The following is a 19,444-nucleotide window of genomic DNA, read 5'->3' on the forward strand; positions in this document are numbered from 1 at the left end:
ACACAGATCCAGCCTAGCAAGAAAGAAGGAACAAGCAATCAAAAGTGACAACAATTAACCAAGCAGGCAATAAACCAACCACAAACGTTCAAAGAAAGCAACAACAAAGAAAGAAATAACAGGAACAAGCAAACAAAGCAACCACAACAAAGAAACCAAGCAGCAAGCAAGCAAGCAACCACCAACCAGTCAAACAAACAAGCTACTCGTAGCAAACTTACTTTTATAGTCAAAACTGTGCGCGCACGCCCATTCGCAAGCCAAATCGCAGACTATTTATATCTGTGCGTGCTGATACACACGCTGTAGACTCATTGTCTCACTTGCACGCACACGACACACACACACCAGGGCCGGACTAGGTAGGGGGGGGGGGGGGGGCGGGGCGGGGTTACAGATGGGGGTCTTTAAGCTGAACGTTTTATGATGTTTCTGGAGGGAAAGGAAGCTTCTCCTTCAACGAAAAAGGTAAATTCGACAGCAAGCTCTAAAGGCAATGAAGAAGAATTGAGATTGTAACGACTCATACTTTTCATCATCCAAAAAAAAAAAAAAAAAAAAAAAAAGCTTTTGGGAGGAACATGTTAAGCCAGGGGGGGTTGCGCAACCCCTGTAAACCCCCCCCCCCCCCCCCCATAGTCCGGCCCTGCACACACACACACACACACACACACACGTGCGCGCAATTCCTTATTAGTCTCGGCTGAACTCGAATGCAATTCGGATTCACCGAGACTCAGTTCTTTTTCGAACAGTGTGGGAATGACGGCATCGCACCAGTGACGTCATTTCTAAAGTCTGTGCAGTCCATGTTCCTCCACCTTGCCTGCATGGCGTCGACAGTTGTAAGATCCTAATCTCCACACACTCTCGTGGAACACACGCCTACTGCTGTCCATTCGCAGAGGCCGACGAGCTCGTGAGCACCTGAAGAAATACGCATAACCCTGCACGGGGATTTTGTTCTTCGCGGTAAGTAATTTGATACAATTTTCCGGAGACACGATTCACGATCTGATTTTCTCCTTGAGTCTCCCTTAGCCTCTTCTTTTCCCGTACATAGCTACAAGAAAAAGTCTCGTCTAAAACTAAGATTGTCAATATGATTGATTATTAGACAGACGTAATGTATTGCACTTGTGCTCGACTAGAACCTTTACTTCCTGCTGTATAGGCCTAATAATTATTCGTAGTAGCCTAATACAAGCGAAGATTCACGATCGAATTTTCTTTTCCTTTTGGTGCCTCTTTTCCGAAAATATCTACAAGTACAAGAACGTTTTATTCATTTGTGAATTTATTTATTGATTTGTAATAAGACAGACACAAATGCAGACGTGGACGGCTAATTCGAAATAATGCTAGCTACGATGAACGTGCGCGGATATTCTTGACGCTGTCAAACAATTTTTCTCTCTCATTATTTTCAGCGAACGGCGGCATTATCAAGTGTCGAGGACTCCCAGGCAGCAGACTACTGCTGCCTTACCAAGCCAGCAGATTACTGCTGCCATACCCTGAAAGACCCACACTGACCGAACTAAAAAGCGCTCAAGCGTAACAACAATGCAGACAACAATGTCCCGCGGCGTCATGCAGATGGCCAAGTTCACGCTAAGGCCACCATCACCATCAAGGTTAAGGCCGCCGTCACCATCAATGTCAAGGCCACCATCACCATCGCTTTTAAGGCCACCATCACCGTGCAGGTTTGGGGCGCAGGAGCGGGAGATGTCGACGTCAATGTCAAGGCCACCATCACCATCGCTTTTTAGGCCACCTACACCGTGCAGGTTTGGGCCGCAGGAGCGGGAGATGTCGACGTCAATGCCAAGGCCACCATCACCATCGCTTTTTAGGCCACCTACACCGTGCAGGTTTGGGCCGCAGGAGCGGGAGATGTCGACGTTAATGTCAAGGTCACCATCACTTTTTAGGCCACCTACACCGTGCAAGTTTGGGTCGCAGGAGCGGGAGATGTCGACGTCAATGTCAAGGCCACCATCACCATCGCTTTTAAGGCCACCTACACCGTGCAGGTTTGGGCTGCAGGAGCGGGAGATGTCGACGTCAATGTCAAGGCCACCATCACCATCGCTTTTTAGGCCACCTACACCGTGCAGGTTTGGGCCGCGAGAGCGGGAGATGTCGACGTTAATGTCAAGGTCACCATCAATTTTTAGGCCACCTACACCATGCAAGTTTGGGTCGCAGGAGCGGGAGATGTCGACGTCAATGTCAAGGCCACCATCACCATCGCTTTTTAGGCCACCTACACCGTGCAGGTTTGGGTCGCAGGAGCGGGAGATGTCGACGTCAACGTCAAGGCCACCATCACCATCGCTTTTTAGGCCACCTACACCGTGCAGGTTTGGGCCGCAGGAGCGGGAGATGTCGACGTCAATGTCAAGGCCACCATCACCATCGCTTTTTAGGCCACCTACACCGTGCAGGTTTGGGTCGCAGGAGCGGGAGATGTCGACGTCAATGGCGGGCAGTGTCGTGCACGCGAGACTCCGGTGCACGATGTTCAATGAGTCAAGACCACACACGCCGAAAAAAGAAGTTCCCAAACTTGCACGTAAAAGGCCACCTTCGCTGCAGCGTCGGCCCGCGACTCCAGTGAAAGCGGTTCTGCCGACTACGAGTATGCACAGCAGGCAAGTAGGCTACAATGGCTTAGGCATTCATTCGACATTGCACATTCCTGGGAATGTTCTGGTGCGGCTGATCTTCGTTCATTTTCTCTTGAGAATGTTCTTGAAAAACACCTGTCTTTTTTGTACTCATTTCTTCCGTTCAAGTTTTCCTCTCTTCCGTCTTTCCTTCTTGTGTTCAAATGTCTCCAACGCAAAATCAGAGTGACATGACTTCCAAGGATCTGTTCCAATTCTTCATTCATACATGATTCATTCATTCATTCATTCATTCATTCATTCACCCATTCATTCATTCATCCATTCATTCATTTATTCATTCATTCATCCATTCATCCATTCATTCATTCATTCATTCATTCATTTATTCATCCATCCATCCATCCTTTCATCCATCCACTTTTTATGCTTTTTCTTACGGGCTTGCATGACACAGAGGTTCTGATTATCACACTACCTTAAAGCCTTTATAGCTTCAAGGACCAGTCATTCACATGCTTTGAGTTTGACACATATCTGTACGCTGATGAATTTGCAAACAGTTGTGTCTCGTATATATGTCTCAGATATTCAACTCAAGCATACGCTCAGCTGGCAGGCGACCAAGCCAGTTTCACGGGAATCATGCACAGTGACCTTTCGCCTCGAGAAGTCGAATCCTTTCTGCACGCCTACCCCTTCGAGGAGATTCCTGGGCCCACAGCCATTCACCAGAGCATCCCATTTGCCAGCACTCGCCTTTTATACTATCCGTTTAGTGAGTCTGCAAGCTCGGTTCTTTCCGATAGAGATGGGAAGGGTTTACAAGTTAACGGGGTTTGTCCACGTGCCTCTGGATCTGATTGACAGAGCAGTGGACCTGTGTAAACCATGTTACCAAGGTGATACTTTTTATATTTAGTCAAGTTTTGACTAAATATTTTAACATCGAGGGGGAATCGAAACGAGGGTCGTGGTGTATGTGCGTGTGTCTGTGTGTCTGTGTGTGTGTGTGTGTGTGTGTGTGTGTGTAGAGCGATTCAGACTAAACTACTGGACCGATCTTTATGAAATTTGACATGAGAGTTCCTGGGTATGAAATCCCCGAACGTTTTTTTCATTTTTTTGATAAATGTCTTTGATGACGTCATATCCGGCTTTTCGTGAAAGTTGAGGCGGCACTGTCACGCCCTCATTTTTCAACCAAATTGGTTGAAAGTTTGGTCAAGTAATCTTCGACAAAGCCCGGACTTCGGTATTGCATTTCAGCTTGGTGGCTTAAAAATTAATTAATGACTTTGGTCATTAAAAATCAGAAAATTGTAAAAAAAAATAACAATTTATAAAACGATCCAAATTTACGTTTATCTTATTTTCCATCATTTGCTGATTCCAAAAACATATAAATATGTTATATTCGGATTAAAAACAAGCTCTGAAAATTAAATATATAAAAATTATTATCAAAATTAAATTGTCGAAATCAATTTAAAAACACTTTCATCTTATTCCTTGTCGGTTCCTGATTCCAAAAACATATAGATATGATATGTTTGGATTAAAAACACGCTCAGAAAGTTAAAACAAAGAGAGGTACAGAAAAGCGTGCTATCCTTCTTAGCGCAACTACTACCCCGCTCTTCTTGTCAATTTCACTGCCTTTGCCATGAGCGGTGGACTGACGATGCTACGAGTATACGGTCTTGCTGAAAAATGGCATTGCGTTCAGTTTCATTCTGTGAGTTCGACAGCTACTTGACTAAATATTGTATTTTCGCCTTACGCGACTTGTTTTTATTTAACTGAGACATTTAACCATATAATTATGTAAATTGATTTCACTAATAAGTACTGGTTCCATATATATATATATATATATAGCTATTCTGATGAACACGTGGGGGAATTCGGGGGCTGTGATTAGATGGTCTCTTCCGATCATCAAAGCATAATGCGGCGGAAGTCGGCCATTTTACTCAATATCCAAAAGCATATTGAGAAAAATGGCCGACGCATGATTCCGGTTCACCCATCTGTACCACGGCGTTGTTTCTATCGACAACAGCATACACTGACAACTTAAAAGGCTGTTTCAACAACTGTGTTGTGAAGTCGAATGCACTTGGAGTCAGTCAGTTTTTCTTACAAAGTCAGAAAGCGTGTAGTGGTGTGCATGTCTGCGCGAACATGATGCGCGTAAGAAGTTTGTCTGCTATCAAAACCTGAGATCAACGCATCGACGCAAAAACTGTCATTTTGTAAGTTTGGAACAACAAATCAAGGTCATAACAGCTATATAATCGCTATTGTGTTTTCAGCGTAGCAATAGGGTCCGATATTTAGACTCGAACAAGTATAATGCGACTCGTCTTCGACTCGTCGGCATTATACTTGTCTCGTCTAAATATCGGACCCTATTGCTACGCTGAAAACACAATAGCTGTTAATACTTGGCCTACAAAGAAAAAAAATAATGATACTTGCACATTATTTTTGTTTGTCTATGTTCAGTAGATTACAAGCGTTTGAAAGTACATCACTCGCGTAACATGGAAACCAGAGGATGTGACTTGGATTTAAATACTAACAATTCAAAAATAAAAAGAAGACGTACACTATGTTTTTTCGTGAACGTCTGTATCATTATATAACGGGTATTCATAAAAAAAAGTGAAGAGAACTGGTTGACATTTAGTGTATGTTAGAATCATTTAAAGGACTGAGAATGCATGTCACAAAATCTTTCTTTATTTATTTGGTGTTTAACGTCGTTTTCAACCACGAAGGTTATATCGCGACGGATGTCACAAAATGGTACCCAGTTCTGGAGAATCACTCAGAAGTGTTGTTTCTTCCCCAATCAGATGTTGCCGTGGTTTTGGAATCGCATGTGTACTACTGTTCACTTTCAGCCGTTTTCCTTCGCTTGCTTATTCAGATATTGGGGAAGAAAGAAAAAAACATCTCTTGGTTGTTCTCCAGAGCTTGTACCATTTGGGGACATGCGTTGTTTTAAGCGTGTTTTATTAATTTTCTTTGATACAACAACAAACAATAACAACATTTAGAACGTTTGACAAGCAGACTGCTTATGTACACGTTCTAAAATGATAATAAATACACATTCAGATAACAGACAATGTCGAACAAGTGGTCACTTCAACACCTAGTCTCACAATATTTCATTCTTATTTTATATAAGAAAGGGACATGCGTTCTCAGTCCTTATGATTCTAACACATATGGAATGGCAACTAGACTTTATTCGCTACACTTCTTTTCATGACTACTCCAGATAGATAATGATACTGATAAATTCACATTATCTCAATTGTTGGCGTTGCAGGCAGCTACAAGGTGGAGAACCTAGGGGACATGCTCAGCAAACTGCAGACGGTGTACGGGCCTGTGTTCCGGGTCCAGATCGGTGCGGAGTGGGTGGTACTGGTCGATGACATGGACGACATTGAACGTGTGGTGAGATCGGCGGAACTGGAAGAAGAGAGGGGCGTCCGACTCCTCCCCAAATCCAAGGGACCCCTGGACAGGCTGCAAAGGAGAGTGGATGACCCTTCCTTGTCCTGGCTCAAGTTAGTCTTGGTCTCATTTGTGTGTGTCCATGTCCGTCTGCCTGTCCGTTCGTCCGTCCGTCTGTTTGTTTATGTGTCTCCCCGTCCTTCCGTCATTCTGTTCACCTGTCTTCAAAGGAGGGTTCAATAGTATTCTTTTTTTTTCATAGGCTCAAACTCCCACGATCTTTTCAATTCAATTCAATTCAATTCAATACATGTATCTTTATCATCTGAATGCAACATATTTTTTTCTTTTGGATCGCGTACAAAACAACATCACATAAAATCACACTCTCAAAACATATGAACACATAAAAAGTACACATCAAAACTTGCACGTGTATGACCGTTTCTACCCCGCCATTTAGGCAGCTGTACGCCGCTTTGTGGTGACCATAGTATTCAAATCTTGTCGAACAAATTATTGCAGCGGCGGCCACACATTCTCCAAGAAGATGCGTGAGGCGATCTGCTTTCACGTCAACAGCTTCGACGTGAAGACCGAGGGCTTGCGGGAACAAGAGCGCATTGCGGAAGACTTCATCTGCAACCTGCAGCGGCTCCAAGATTCGCCCACTGAATTGCAGAACCTTTGCGCCCGATATGCGTATGAAAGTGAGTGACGCCTTGCTCCAGATATGCGTATGAAAGTGAGTGACTCCTTCTCTAGATATGCGTATGAAAGTGAGTGACGCCTTGCTCCAGATATGCGTATGAAAGTGAGTGCTGCCTTGCTCCAGATATGCGTATGAAAGTGAGTGACGTCTTGCTCCCGATATGCGTATGAAAGTGAGTGACGCCTTGCTCCAGATATGCGTATGAAAGTGAGTAACGCCTTGCTCCAGATATGCGTATGAAAGTGAGTGACGCCTTGCTCCCGATATGCGTATGAAAGTAAGTGACGTCTTGCTCCCGATATGCGTATGAAAGTAAGTGGAGGTGTCAATGGTGCGAATCATATTGATGGGGACAAAGTGGTGGGAGGAAGGAGGAAGGATTTTTACTTCGTCACAGCGGGGTCGAGTTTTGGTCAAAAAATGGAAAATTATCAATTTTTCAAAAGATTTATGAAGCTAGAGCTTGAAATGTCCTGTTCTTTAGTAGCGTTATAACAGAACATGTCCATAACTAGGGACTGCTGGTACTGAGAATGTAACATTTACACACTAGTCATTGTAATTTGTTCTAGGTGTGGGCCATACGTGCTTCAGCCAGAGACTAGGGCTGCTCGGCGAGAACTACAACTCTGACAGAGAGAGGCAGAATCTGTTGCAGTGTTACCAGACCGTGGTCCGTTGCCTGGGCGAGACCATGACAGGAACCAGGGTCCTACATCTCCTGTTTGAGGACCCCTTCGCCAAGAGGTTCAGAGAGGCCAAGAGGACGGTGCAAGAGTAAGGATGTCCTTAGTTCATTTCACTTCTTTCATTTAATTTCATTTACTCTATTATCCCCATGCTGGGAAATTCGGGTCGCTTCCTCCCAGTGGAAAGCTAGCAGCAACAAGAGTCGCGCTACCCAGGTGTGTGCGTGTTAAGGTGTAATCAGCCACCCGCACTCACGGCAGTATGACCGAGGTCTTTTATGTGCCACTGTGGTGACACGGGGTGGAACATGGTTACCGTATCGGAGTCTGCAGACAAAGATGACTCGTGTCCGTCCCGGTCCGGAATCAAACCCGCGACACTAGAATCACAAGTCCAGTGGTCTCCCAACTGAGCTACCCGTCCCCCATGTCCTAGGTTATTATATGAAGTCTTATATCGCGCGCGTATCTCCAGACTCGGACTCAAGGCGCAGGGATCTATTTATGCCGTGTGAGATGGAATTTTTTTACACAATACATCACGCATTCACATCGACCAGCAGATCGCAGCCATTTCGGCGCATATCCTACTTTTCACGGCCTATTATTCCAAGTCACACGGGTATTTTGGTGGACATTTTTTTTTATCTATGCCTATACAATTTTGCCAGGAAAGACCCTTTTGTCAATCGTGGGATCTTTAACGTGCACACCCCAATGTAAGTGTACACGAAGGGACCTCGGTTTTTCGTCTCATCCGAAAGACTAGCACTTGAACCCACCACCTAGGTTAGGAAAGGGGGGAGAAAATTGCTAACGCCCTGACCCAGGGTCGAACTTGCAACCTCTCGCTTCCGAGCGCAAGTGCGTTACCACTCGGCCACCCAGGTTCCTGGCCTGCGGTGCGCTCTGTAATGTGTTTTGTCGGTTTGGGTGGTTCAGTCTTGTTCAAAGATTGTGTTTTCCGAATGCATATCAGAAGCTGAACTATTAGAATGACCTCTGGAAACGAGCTCAACCTACCAAATCCACTCTCTTCTCCCTTGCTCATGTACTCCTCTTGCAGAGAGGTTCCTTTTCTTCGTTACTTGATTATCAACAAAATCTATGTAAAAATGCACAGCATATAAACGTTTTTGAAAACCTGTGAATAAACTCTGCGCAAATGTGCCAATAAGTGCGTCAAATAGTTTGATATAACTGCACATAACTTGTGAAAGACTTAATAACTGTTTACTTTGACATGCCAAATGGGCGGTTCTGGTGAGGTTATGCCCCTTCTTTCTTTCGGCTGGTAACAGACGGAACCTCGCGGCAAGATCACACGAGAAAGGAAAATGCATTGGTCCCAAATAGCAGTTCGTGTGTAAGTCGGGCATTTTATACGGTAACAAGTCGCGTAAGGCGAAAATACAACATTTAGTCAAGTAGCTGTCGAACTCACAGAATGAAACTGAACGCAATGCCATTTTTCAGCAAGACCGTATACTCGTAGCATCGTCAGTCCACCGCTCATGGCAAAGGCAGTGAAATTGACAAGAAGAGCGGGGTAGTAGTTGCGCTAAGAAGGATAGCACGCTTTTCTGTACCTCTCTTTGTTTTAACTTTCTGAGCGTGTTTTTAATCCAAACATATCATATCTATATGTTTTTGGAATCAGGAACCGACAAGGAATAAGATGAAAATGTTTTTAAATTGATTTGGACAATTTAATTTTGATAATAATTTTTATATATTTAATTTTCAGAGCTTGTTTTTAATCCGAATATAACATATTTATATGTTTTTGGAATCAGAATATGATGGAAAATAAGATGAACGTAAATTTGGATCGTTTTATAAATTTGTATTTTTTTTTTACAATTTTCAGATATTTAATGACCAAAGTCATTAATTAATTTTTAAGCCACCAAGCTGAAATGCAATACCAAAGTTCGGGCTTCGTCGAAGATTACTTGACCAAAATTTCAACCAATTTGGTTGAAAAACGAGTGCGTGACAGTGCCGCCTCAACTTTCACGAAAAGCCGGATATGACGTCATCAAAGACATTTATAAAAAAAAATGAAAAAAATGTTCGGGGATTTCATACCCAGGAACTCTCATGTCAAATTTCATAAAGATCGGTCCAGTAGTTTAGTCTGAATCGCTCTACACACACACACACAGACAGACACACGCACATACACCACGACCCTCGTCTCGATTCCCCCCTCTACGTTAAAACATTTAGTCAAAACTTGACTAAATGTAAAAAGACAATGGTAACAGGCGGAACCTCGCGGCAAGATCACAGGAGTTGTCTCGCGTTATCACCCAAGAAGCGCTAATTGGCAAGGAAGGATTTGTCACCATAATTGCAGAATGTTGCATTCTGAAACTGTGACAGATTTGTGTCAAAAACTGTTACCGTGTGGTAACTGATGAACACGACAGGGGAAAATCGCCAAGCAACATGTACAAGATAATGTTGTAACTACTGCATTCTAACATTGAGCTTCACAAGGGTCAACACAGTGGAAATTATTGCCGACGTATACTGAATTTGTAATCGTTTTACGTTTTCTCGTTTTATTCTGTATATAATTATTCCCGTCGTATAATAAATATTTTCCCCGAGTACGCAGTAGGAGGGTCCAGCAGACTTTAATTGTGTGTGTGTGTGTGTGTGTGTGTGTGTGTGTGTGTGTGTGTGTGTGTGTGTGTGTGTGTGTGTGTGTGTGTGTGTGTGTCTGTCTGTCTGTCTGTCTCGACTTAACAGCTTATTGCTGGGAAACTACTGGGCGCAGTTCTTTCAAAAGTTGATACACTAACTTGATAATAGGTCCGATTGATCGTATTAAAACTTCATAATGTTACCTGGGACCTAAATGCGAAATATTCCACAAAAACGACTCTTAACGGGGGGAGGTTTGGCGGTGGGAGTACAACTGCCGTGCAGCTAATGGAACAGCCAGCTAGCTGGTGCGAATCACGTCCGCCTATCGCCAAAGTGATCCGGGATCGATTCCCGGCATGGGCGGTCTATATTTTTTTAATTTTTTTTTTAATTCTTGTTTACTATTGTTTATTATGAACGTTTTAATGTTTTATTTCACTCTAATAATTTTTTTAATTGTGTAAAATAAATAAATAATGTGGCTTTTTTTTGGTTTTTTTAAATCCAAGTGACGCGTGTTCGATTCCCGGCATGGGCGGTCTTTTTTCTTTTTTTTTTTAATTCTTGTTTACTTGCGTGCGTGTACCACTGCGCGTGGAGTATAGGCATTTGAGTTCACTGGCAAATGTCAGATTTGTTGGCTTGGAGGAAAGCGTTTTCGACTATGGCCAAAAGGATCCGGGTTCGATTCCCGGCATGGGCGGTCTATTTTTTAAATTTTTTTAAATTTTCTTTTTTAATAAATTCTTGTTTACTATTGTTTATTATGAACGTTTTAATGTTTTATTTTACTCTAATAATTTTTTTAATTGTGTAAAATAAATAAATAATATATATTTTTTTTTAATCCAAGTGATCCGGGTGGAAAGCGATTCGTCTATGGCCAAAGTGATCCGGGTTCGATTCCCGGCATGGGCGGTTTATTTTTATTTTTTTAATTTTTTTATTTTTAAATTCTTGTTTACTATTGTTTATTATGAACGTTTTCATGTTTTATTTTACTCTAATAATTTAAATCTACGTGCACAAGACAAAAACTTTCATACTGGGGGAGCGAGCCAGTCTGAAGAGTACTCGGGTCCAGCGCCAGCGTTTTTTTTATAACATTTTAAGATATGTTAGTCTATGTTGTATGTTATTTGAACTGATCGGAGAGAACGGAGCGAGCTTGGAGGGTCCAAGCCAGAAAAGCCTGCTGGTGGCCCTGATGGACGACAAGACACTGAAGCGCTTTGAACTTTGGATAAGGCGCTATATAAATAAAGAGAATAAAAAAAAAAAATTAATTTCATGACCTATACCACACATGATTTTTTTCTTCATCATAATACAGTTTTCGGTGTCGATGTCTTTGCGAGTGGCAAAGTCAAACTTGAGTGAGATCGTGTTGTGTATGTGGACCAGTTGGGAGAGGGAGCTGGTGCGAGAAGCGACGATGACGAAGATCGGAGAGAACGGAGCGAGCTTGGAGGGTCCAAGCCAGAAAAGCCTGCTGGTGGCCCTGATGGACGACAAGACACTGAGCGACCAGGAGATCCAGGACGCCATGCACAGCATCGTCACTGCTGGAGGCGACATCGTGAGTGACGGGTATATGGAGGGGGGGGGGGGGGTCGAGGTATCGAGAGAGACGGCTATAGGGTGAGAAACTGTAAAGGAGATCCAGGACGCCAAGCAGACAGACAGACGGAGAGAGAGAGAAAGAGAGAGAGAGAGAGAGAGAGAGAGAGAGAGAGAGAGAGAGAGAGAGAGAGAGAGAGAGAGAGAGAGAGAAAGCGTTACACAGCAAGGCACAGTACAGTACATTCATTGCGGCCCTTTACTCTGGTGTATGGTCTTGAATTCATACCATAGCTAAGTACCGAAACGATGATACTGACAATCTCCTAGCGAAAGAACCCAACACCTCCCGATCCTTTTGCCACTCCACTCCTCACCCTCATCCTAATCCTCACCCTCATCCTAATCCTCACCCTCATCCTAATCCTCACCCTCATCCTAATCCTCACCCTCATCCTAATCCTCACCCTCATCCTAATCCTCACCCTCATCCTAATCCTCACCCTCATCCTAATCCTCACCCTCATCCTTATCCTCACCCTCATCCTAATCCTCACCCTCATCCTAATCCTCACCCTCTGCCCCTACCACAACCATCAGCCATTACAGTTGATCAGAATCAAACCTGTTGCGTGGTTTCAGATCTCCAACGCGCTGCAGATGATGCTGTACTCTCTGGCAACCAACCGAGACAAGCAGGAAAAACTGGTGACGGAGCTCGAGAGAACGCTGACTCCAGATTTCGAGATCGATATCATCAACCTCAACTGCTCCGACTACCTCAATGCTGTCGTCAGAGAGTCCCTCAGGTGAGTGTTGTTGTTGTTGTTGTTGTTGTTGTTGTTGTTGTTGTTGTTGTTGTTGTTGTTGTTCGTCTTCTTCTTCTTCTTCTTCTTCTTCTTCTTCTTCTTCTTCTTCTTCTTCTTCTCCTCCTCCTCCTCCTCCTCCTCCTTCTCCTTCTCCTTCTTCGTTCGCTGTGTAATGCTGTTGAAAAGATATCTTTGTGTTTGTTCATTTTTGGTTCTTCTTCTTCTTCTCTTTCTCCTTCTTCTTCTTCTTCTTCTTCTTCTCCTTCTCCTTCTTCTTCTCCTTCTCCTTCTGCTTCTCCTTCTCCTTCTTCTTCTTCTTCTTCTTCTCCTTCTCCTTCTTCTTCTCCTTCTCCTTCTCCTTCTTCTCCTTCTCCTTCTGCTTCTCCTTCTCCTTCTCCTTCTCCTCCTTTTCCTTCTTCTTCTTCTTCTTCTTCTCCTTCTCCTTCTTCTTCTTCTTCTTCTTCTTCTTCTTCGTTCGCTGTGTAATGCTGTTGAAAAGATATCTTTGTGTTTGTTCATTTTTGGTTCTGGTTAGCTTCACCAAATCTGAGTCGATCCGAGTCTATTCGTGTTCTTTTGAAAAGATAGGAACTGACGGGAATCTGAATGCAAAGGGTTGGATTTAGTTACGTTTGGTTTTTTTCTTCCCTGCGAAATGAGTGAGTCAAAGTAATGACCTGTGTCCGTCCGTATGGACGGTCGGCCGGCTGTTCACGAGAAAATTACTCCCACGAGATTTTTACTCCGGAGTAAACATTTCGTACGAAAAAGTTACTCCCTTTACGAAAAAAGCACTCCCCCATTTCACGAGAAAATTACTCCCCAAGACAGGTGAGTTCCGAGTAAACATTTCGTTCAAAAATGTTACTCCCCTGACGAATAAATATAAATAACGAATAAATTACTTCACCCCAACACGAGCAATTTAACTTCCCATGCCAGGTGTACAAAATTTATACTCCCTTGTCCCCTGTTAGTCTTGGTGGTGGAAGGGGTGGAAGGAGGGTAGCGCGACATTCGTGTGCGCAAGATCACTTATTGGCATTATCCCTTCGCCCGCATCCCATTTTTGCGTACGAGATTTTTACTGGAAGTAAAAAAAATGGGGAGTAAAAATTTCGTGGAGGGGGTAATTTGTTCGTGCCTTGGGGAGTTCTTTTCTCGTACGAAAAGTGTACTCGGAGTAAAAATTTCGTACGAAATATTTACTCCGGAGTAAATTTTTTGTGGAGTAAAAATTTCGTGTTACACCGGCTGTTCACGGTCCGTGAACAGAAAACTTAACGTTGACGTTTTCTCGCATGTTTTTGAACCGATGCAGCCGTAACGCTACACGTTAAAGCGCATAACTACCACGCTTTTAGAGTTGAGTGTATCTAATTTATGCTACTTAAAACTATGTCGTCTTGTCTAATATTGAATTTGTCAGCCAGGCGTGTTTTCCACCTGATCTCTCTGGTTTCAGGCTGCACTTCCCATTGTCTGCTGGAGGACGCGTAGAGCTCGCAAACAACGTTGTCCTCAACAATTACTTCGTCCCTGCAGGGGTAAGCCTTGGCTTTGTAAATGAACGTTCTTCAGTTCTGCAGCTGACATTATACGTTATTTGTATTTTTGACCAAAATATGACATTTTACACAGATCGAGACAGTCAGTGTTCCTCCGAGACCGCTCGCGGTCGAGGTGAACAATGACTGTCGAGATCTGTGTAAAATGTCATATTTTGGTCAAAAATACAAATAACATTTATGTATCGATCGATTTTGGTTAGAATTCCTTTTAGGTTTTATGATTGACCGCACACAAACATGCACTATTTTGAAGTCTCGGCTGGCCGCCTAAATATGATTTTGTGTCGGCCTCTGACGTCACATGGCTCAAAGAAGGGAAATCCAGGGTTCAATCGGCCATTGCTTGTTGCCGAAGTGGAATAGATGAACTCTTGAAATATTCTTGCCGTAGTCGAATAGACGAACTTTTGAACTGACACTGTCGGGGTTGTATGGGTTGTGAAGGAGTTAATATTCTTGCTTTATATTGAGGCAAACATGCTCCTTGTCCACGTTGTTCTGACCCACACCCCTCGCTAGTGGCTGGCCTTATGTCACGTTGGAAAGTTTGCCTCATTAAATACAAGAAGGGCAAAGCCCATACGACTCACATGCTTGACCTTGACCTTTACATGACCTTGACCTTCAGGGTCAAGGTCAAATAACTAAACCTAGCAATGACATCATACACTAAGAACTGCTTTACACATTTTTCCTATCAAAATACATGTGACCTTGACCCAAGGTCAAGGTCATCCAAGGTCATGCAACACAAAGCTGTTAATTCAAGACATAGGAAGTACAATGGTGCTTATTGGCTCTTTCTACCATGAGATATGGTCACTTTTAGTGGTTCACTACCTTATTTTGGTCACATTTCATAAGGGTCAAAGTGACCTTGACCTTGATCATATGTGACCAAATGTGTCTCATGATGAAAGCATAACATGTGCCCCACATAATTTTTAAGTTTGAAACAGTTATCTTCCATAGTTCAGGGTCAAGGTCACTTCAAAATATGTATACAATCCAACTTTGAAGAGCTCCTGTGACCTTGACCTTGAAGCAAGGTAAACCAAACTGGTATCAAAAGATGGGGCTTACTTTGCCCTATATATCATATATAGGTGAGGTATTAAATCTCAAAAACTTCAGAGAAAATGGGAAAAATGGGAAAAATAGCTGTTTTTTAGACAACATTTATGGCCCCTGCGACCTTGACCTTGAAGCAAGGTCAAGATGCTATGTATGTTTTTTGGGGCCTTGTCATCATACACCATCTTGCCAAATTTGGTACTGATAGACTGAATAGTGTCCAAGAAATATCCAACGTTAAAGTTTTCCGGACGGACGGACGGACGACTCGGGTGAGTACATAGACTCACTTTTGCTTCGCATGTGAGTCAAAAAGCAAGAGTATTCACTCTTTCAAATCACATTCAAACCAGACAGAGTTATTTCCCCAAATCGTCTACTGCCGATGTCCAAATATCGGACTCTATTGCTACGCTGAAAACACAATAGCGTTTGTATTGCTATTCAGACATAATATTCTGTGTTGAAAACGTTTTTGTCAGCGACAGCTAACCGCATGGTCCAGTGTTGGCTGTTGCAGACGACGTTTTGTCAGCGACAGCTAACCGCATGGTCCAGTGTTGGCTGTTGCAGACGACGTTTCAGTTTGATCACAGGGCTCCCCACAGTGCGCGTCCCTGCGTCCTATACGCACTAGAAGCCGAACACACGTACTAGAAATTTATGGAGGGGGTCCCGGGACGCACTAAACTTTAAAAGAGCGGGTCCTGGGATGCACTAAATTTTCTTTATAGTGAGTACCGTAAATACTTGTTCAGACTGCAATCGTCAGCTATTTTACAAAGTACACTATGCGTGACCACAATGTTTTGAAAGTATACCGGGACTTTTCGGCGTTTGAACCCTTGAGACCCTCTAAAATTCTGCAATGGGGGTCCATGGACCCTCTAAAAATTGAAAGTGGGGGTCCGGGGATCCTCTAAAAGGGGGGTCCGTGGGGAGCCCTGGATCATTTGCGAGGGCCGTATATGGTTTAGAAGTAGTACGTGCTGTCGAGTCGGTCAATGTATACGTCGGATGCTCAAAGTACTTGCTTGAAAAGGATGACGGATGTCGGTTTGTTATTGACTTATGAACACTGACAATTAATACATGATGATGTGCTTGTTATTAAGCCTGTTCTTAACAGGGCGAAGTCGATCACGCGAAGTTTACTTCCTGAAACTGACCGCAAGAATCTTCAGCACTAAGGTTTTGGTAAACAGACTTCGCGAAGTCGACTTCCGCCTCAAGTAAGGACCACCTTAACTGACAAGTAGTACATGATTGGCTGCATGTTACCGTCTGCTCACCTGTTTGTTTTTCTTGTGACCAACAGACCCACATCGTGGTCAACAGTCGCACAGCAGCTAAGAACCCCCTCTGGTTTAACCACCCCAATTCATTCGAGCCGGAGAGATGGCTAGGAGAAGAAGGAGACAAAATTCCATCACAAGCGTTCTTGCCCTTCGGCTTTGCTAACAGCCTGTGCCCCACCAGTTTCTTCTCCATGCAGAAATTTCAGTTAGCTTTAGTCAAGGTGAGTGTAACTTCTTCTTTCTTCTTCTTCTTCTGCGTTCGTGGGCTGAAGCTCCCACGTACACTCGTGTTTTTGCACGAGTGGAATTTTACGTGTATGACCGTTTTTACCCCGCCATTAAGGCAGCCATACGCCGCTTTCGGAGGAAGCATGCTGGGTATTTTCGTGTTTCTATAACCCACCGAACTCTGACATGGATTACAGGATCTTTTCCGTGCGCACTTGGTCTTGTGCTTGCGTGTACACACGAAGGGGGATAAGCCACTAGCAGGTCTGCACACATAAGTTGACCTGGGAGATCGGAAAAATCTCCACACTTAACCCACCAGGCGGCCGCGGCCGGGATTCGAACCCTCGACCTTCCGATTAAGAGGCCGACGTCTTACCACCCCGCCACAGCGCCCGTCAGTGCAACAAGATAATACAAATGTATTCACCAGAAAACAGCAACAAGAAAACATGCATGAACAAGAACTGGTTTCGACTGTTCGTCTTCGTCAGCACGAGTTACAAAAACAATGAGCTAAAAAGAAGAGTTAGACTAGTTCTTATTTATGCATTCTTGTTGCTGTTTTCTTGTGAGTACATTTTTAATTGTTATCTTGTTCTATTTCTCTCACCTGTAGTCCCTTGTTCCATTTTTTTTAAGGTGAGTGTGTTCGGAAGATGAGAGGTTGAGAATGCTGGGGTATAGGGGTTTGACATGGTTATATAAGTTGGACGGGGGTGTGTGTGTGTGTGTGTGTGTGTGCGTGTGTGTGTGTGTGTGTGTGTGTGTGTGTGTGTGTGTGTGTGTGTGTGTGTGTGTGTGTGTGTGTGTGTTACTTTCTCCGCATGTTTAGACTCTTTCTTGTATCTCCGAACAGGTTAACACGCAAATGACATGCGAACACCAACAGACAGAACAAAATTGTTCATAATTATGTAAAATTGTAACACTTTCTTTGCTCTCTTGTGTCTACTGTCACAGACAGATAGATAGATACGCAGACAGGTTTGATATAAAACAACCTACTCCCCCTTTACCCTTCTTAGTCCCACCCATTCACACTCCCTCGACCCATACCTTTAAAAACAAAACAAATGCAGTACAACACACACAAAACAAATAACATATACAAACACAACACCGAAAAGCAGGACCAAACCAAACAAACCTAAAGTAATGAAACAAAATGGCGAAATCCTTACACTGGTTACTGAATCGTTTGCAGTCTTGCACGGCGTGGGTGTCCGTATTCAGCGAGATGTTTGGTCATATAAGTATAAGAATTGTATTAGTCAGTGCATGTATTTTAATGTTTATAATTTTGTAGTGTTCAGTTTAATTGTCTTCAAGTTCATGCACTACCACTGTAATTTCTCAGATTTGAGATAATAAAGTTAATAATTATGATTCGATTTGATTTGATTTTAATTGATTTGATGCTCTTGTTGCAGATACTGGATCGCTACAAGGTGGACCTTCCTTCGGAGTATCACACCGAGCAGTTGGAGACGGTCTACACACCTTTCCTCGCCCCTAAGGACCCCTTGCCTTTTATATTCACTCCACGCGACCGGTCCAAGCAGCCTAGGCATATCACGTTCGGTTTTCCTGGCATTCCACCAAAATAATGAACATATATTCTTTGGTTTTTTTTTACGTATCTGTACGGCTCCTAATACGATTTTTATCTGCATGGGGCTTTGCAGAGAAAAACGTCGTCATCTCCTTCTGTAGGACCATCTTTTGCTGATTATGACAACGCTGTGGCAATTGAAGCAACGACAACAACTTAAATGTAAAAACATAAAGACGCATAGAGTTTTCCTTACCAATCCAGGCATCCTAAACGTACGCCAATAAATTGTGCCAAGGAGACTTATCATAGTTTTGAATGTTGTCGATGTACTGGCTATACGATTTATTTCTCACCGGATTTCAAACACATTACAATGAATTCCGCGAAAGTTGTAAAGGTTTCCGTGGTAATGAAATGTATCCAAAACTATATATATGGATTAGTATGTGTGTAGTTTTGCCTGTCGAAATTTCTCCAACAAGAAAGTAGAAGTTGGTCACATTCTAGGGGTGGGTCATGAAAGGTCTTCGCCATTTTCTTAAAGGGTCAAGGCCGCACACGCAAGGCTAATCATCACAACCTGTTTGTGTGAAGGGAAATGGCATCTAAACGAATGTTATAGAGGATTGATTTCCAAAGTAATGGTATGGAGTCATATAGTTCTGCTTGTGGTCTCCTTTGGCACTTCTGGTGAATGTTTTGAGAGGATGTTAGATCCACTCAAACTCTGTTCAAAATCCTTTTCTTACATTCATTCGTTTATCAGTGTATTTACTGCTCGTAGTTTGAAACAACATGTCACTTTGAAGGCAAAGCATACAGGAAACATTTGTTTGTGAAAGGTGCATGTGAATTTTATTTATGAAACCATAGATATACTAATAAAGCAACAACACACAATTGTAAGCGCTTGTTTTTTTAGTTTTATTTTGTGTGGAAACGGTGTAGCAGGTGCTGTTTGGTGATTTATGCACTTTCTTTCAAATAAAGACAATGGCGTGAGTATACTGAAACCCAGGTACAAGTCAGTATCACCTTCAACTCAAGGCCACTAAAATGGCCTTAAAACTGACTGAATAAGAGAGGTAACCAAACTCGTAGTCAAATCACAGAAATAAATTGGAAGCGGGCGAATTTGACACAGTTTGGCACAGTTTGTTTGTTTGCTTAACGC

General features: G+C 43.1%; 1 protein-coding gene across 1 annotated transcript; it reads left to right on the forward strand.

Moving 5' to 3' along the window:
* The first annotated feature begins 806 nt into the window (after positions 1 to 806).
* LOC138978695 (cytochrome P450 10-like) lies at positions 807 to 19,176 on the forward strand. The gene is made up of 11 exons (XM_070351484.1): positions 807 to 972; positions 1,431 to 2,660; positions 3,224 to 3,414; positions 5,983 to 6,226; positions 6,639 to 6,823; positions 7,398 to 7,602; positions 11,577 to 11,751; positions 12,375 to 12,541; positions 14,007 to 14,088; positions 16,505 to 16,705; positions 18,146 to 19,176. Exons 2-11 carry the CDS (start codon positions 1,567 to 1,569, stop codon positions 18,320 to 18,322), a joined length of 2,721 nt encoding a protein of 906 aa, XP_070207585.1. The 5' UTR covers positions 807 to 972; positions 1,431 to 1,566; the 3' UTR covers positions 18,323 to 19,176.
* The last annotated feature ends 268 nt before the right edge of the window (positions 19,177 to 19,444 follow it).

The sequence above is a fragment of the Littorina saxatilis genome, linkage group LG10 (genome assembly GCF_037325665.1).
Source record: "Littorina saxatilis isolate snail1 linkage group LG10, US_GU_Lsax_2.0, whole genome shotgun sequence".
Taxonomy (NCBI): domain Eukaryota; kingdom Metazoa; phylum Mollusca; class Gastropoda; order Littorinimorpha; family Littorinidae; genus Littorina; species Littorina saxatilis.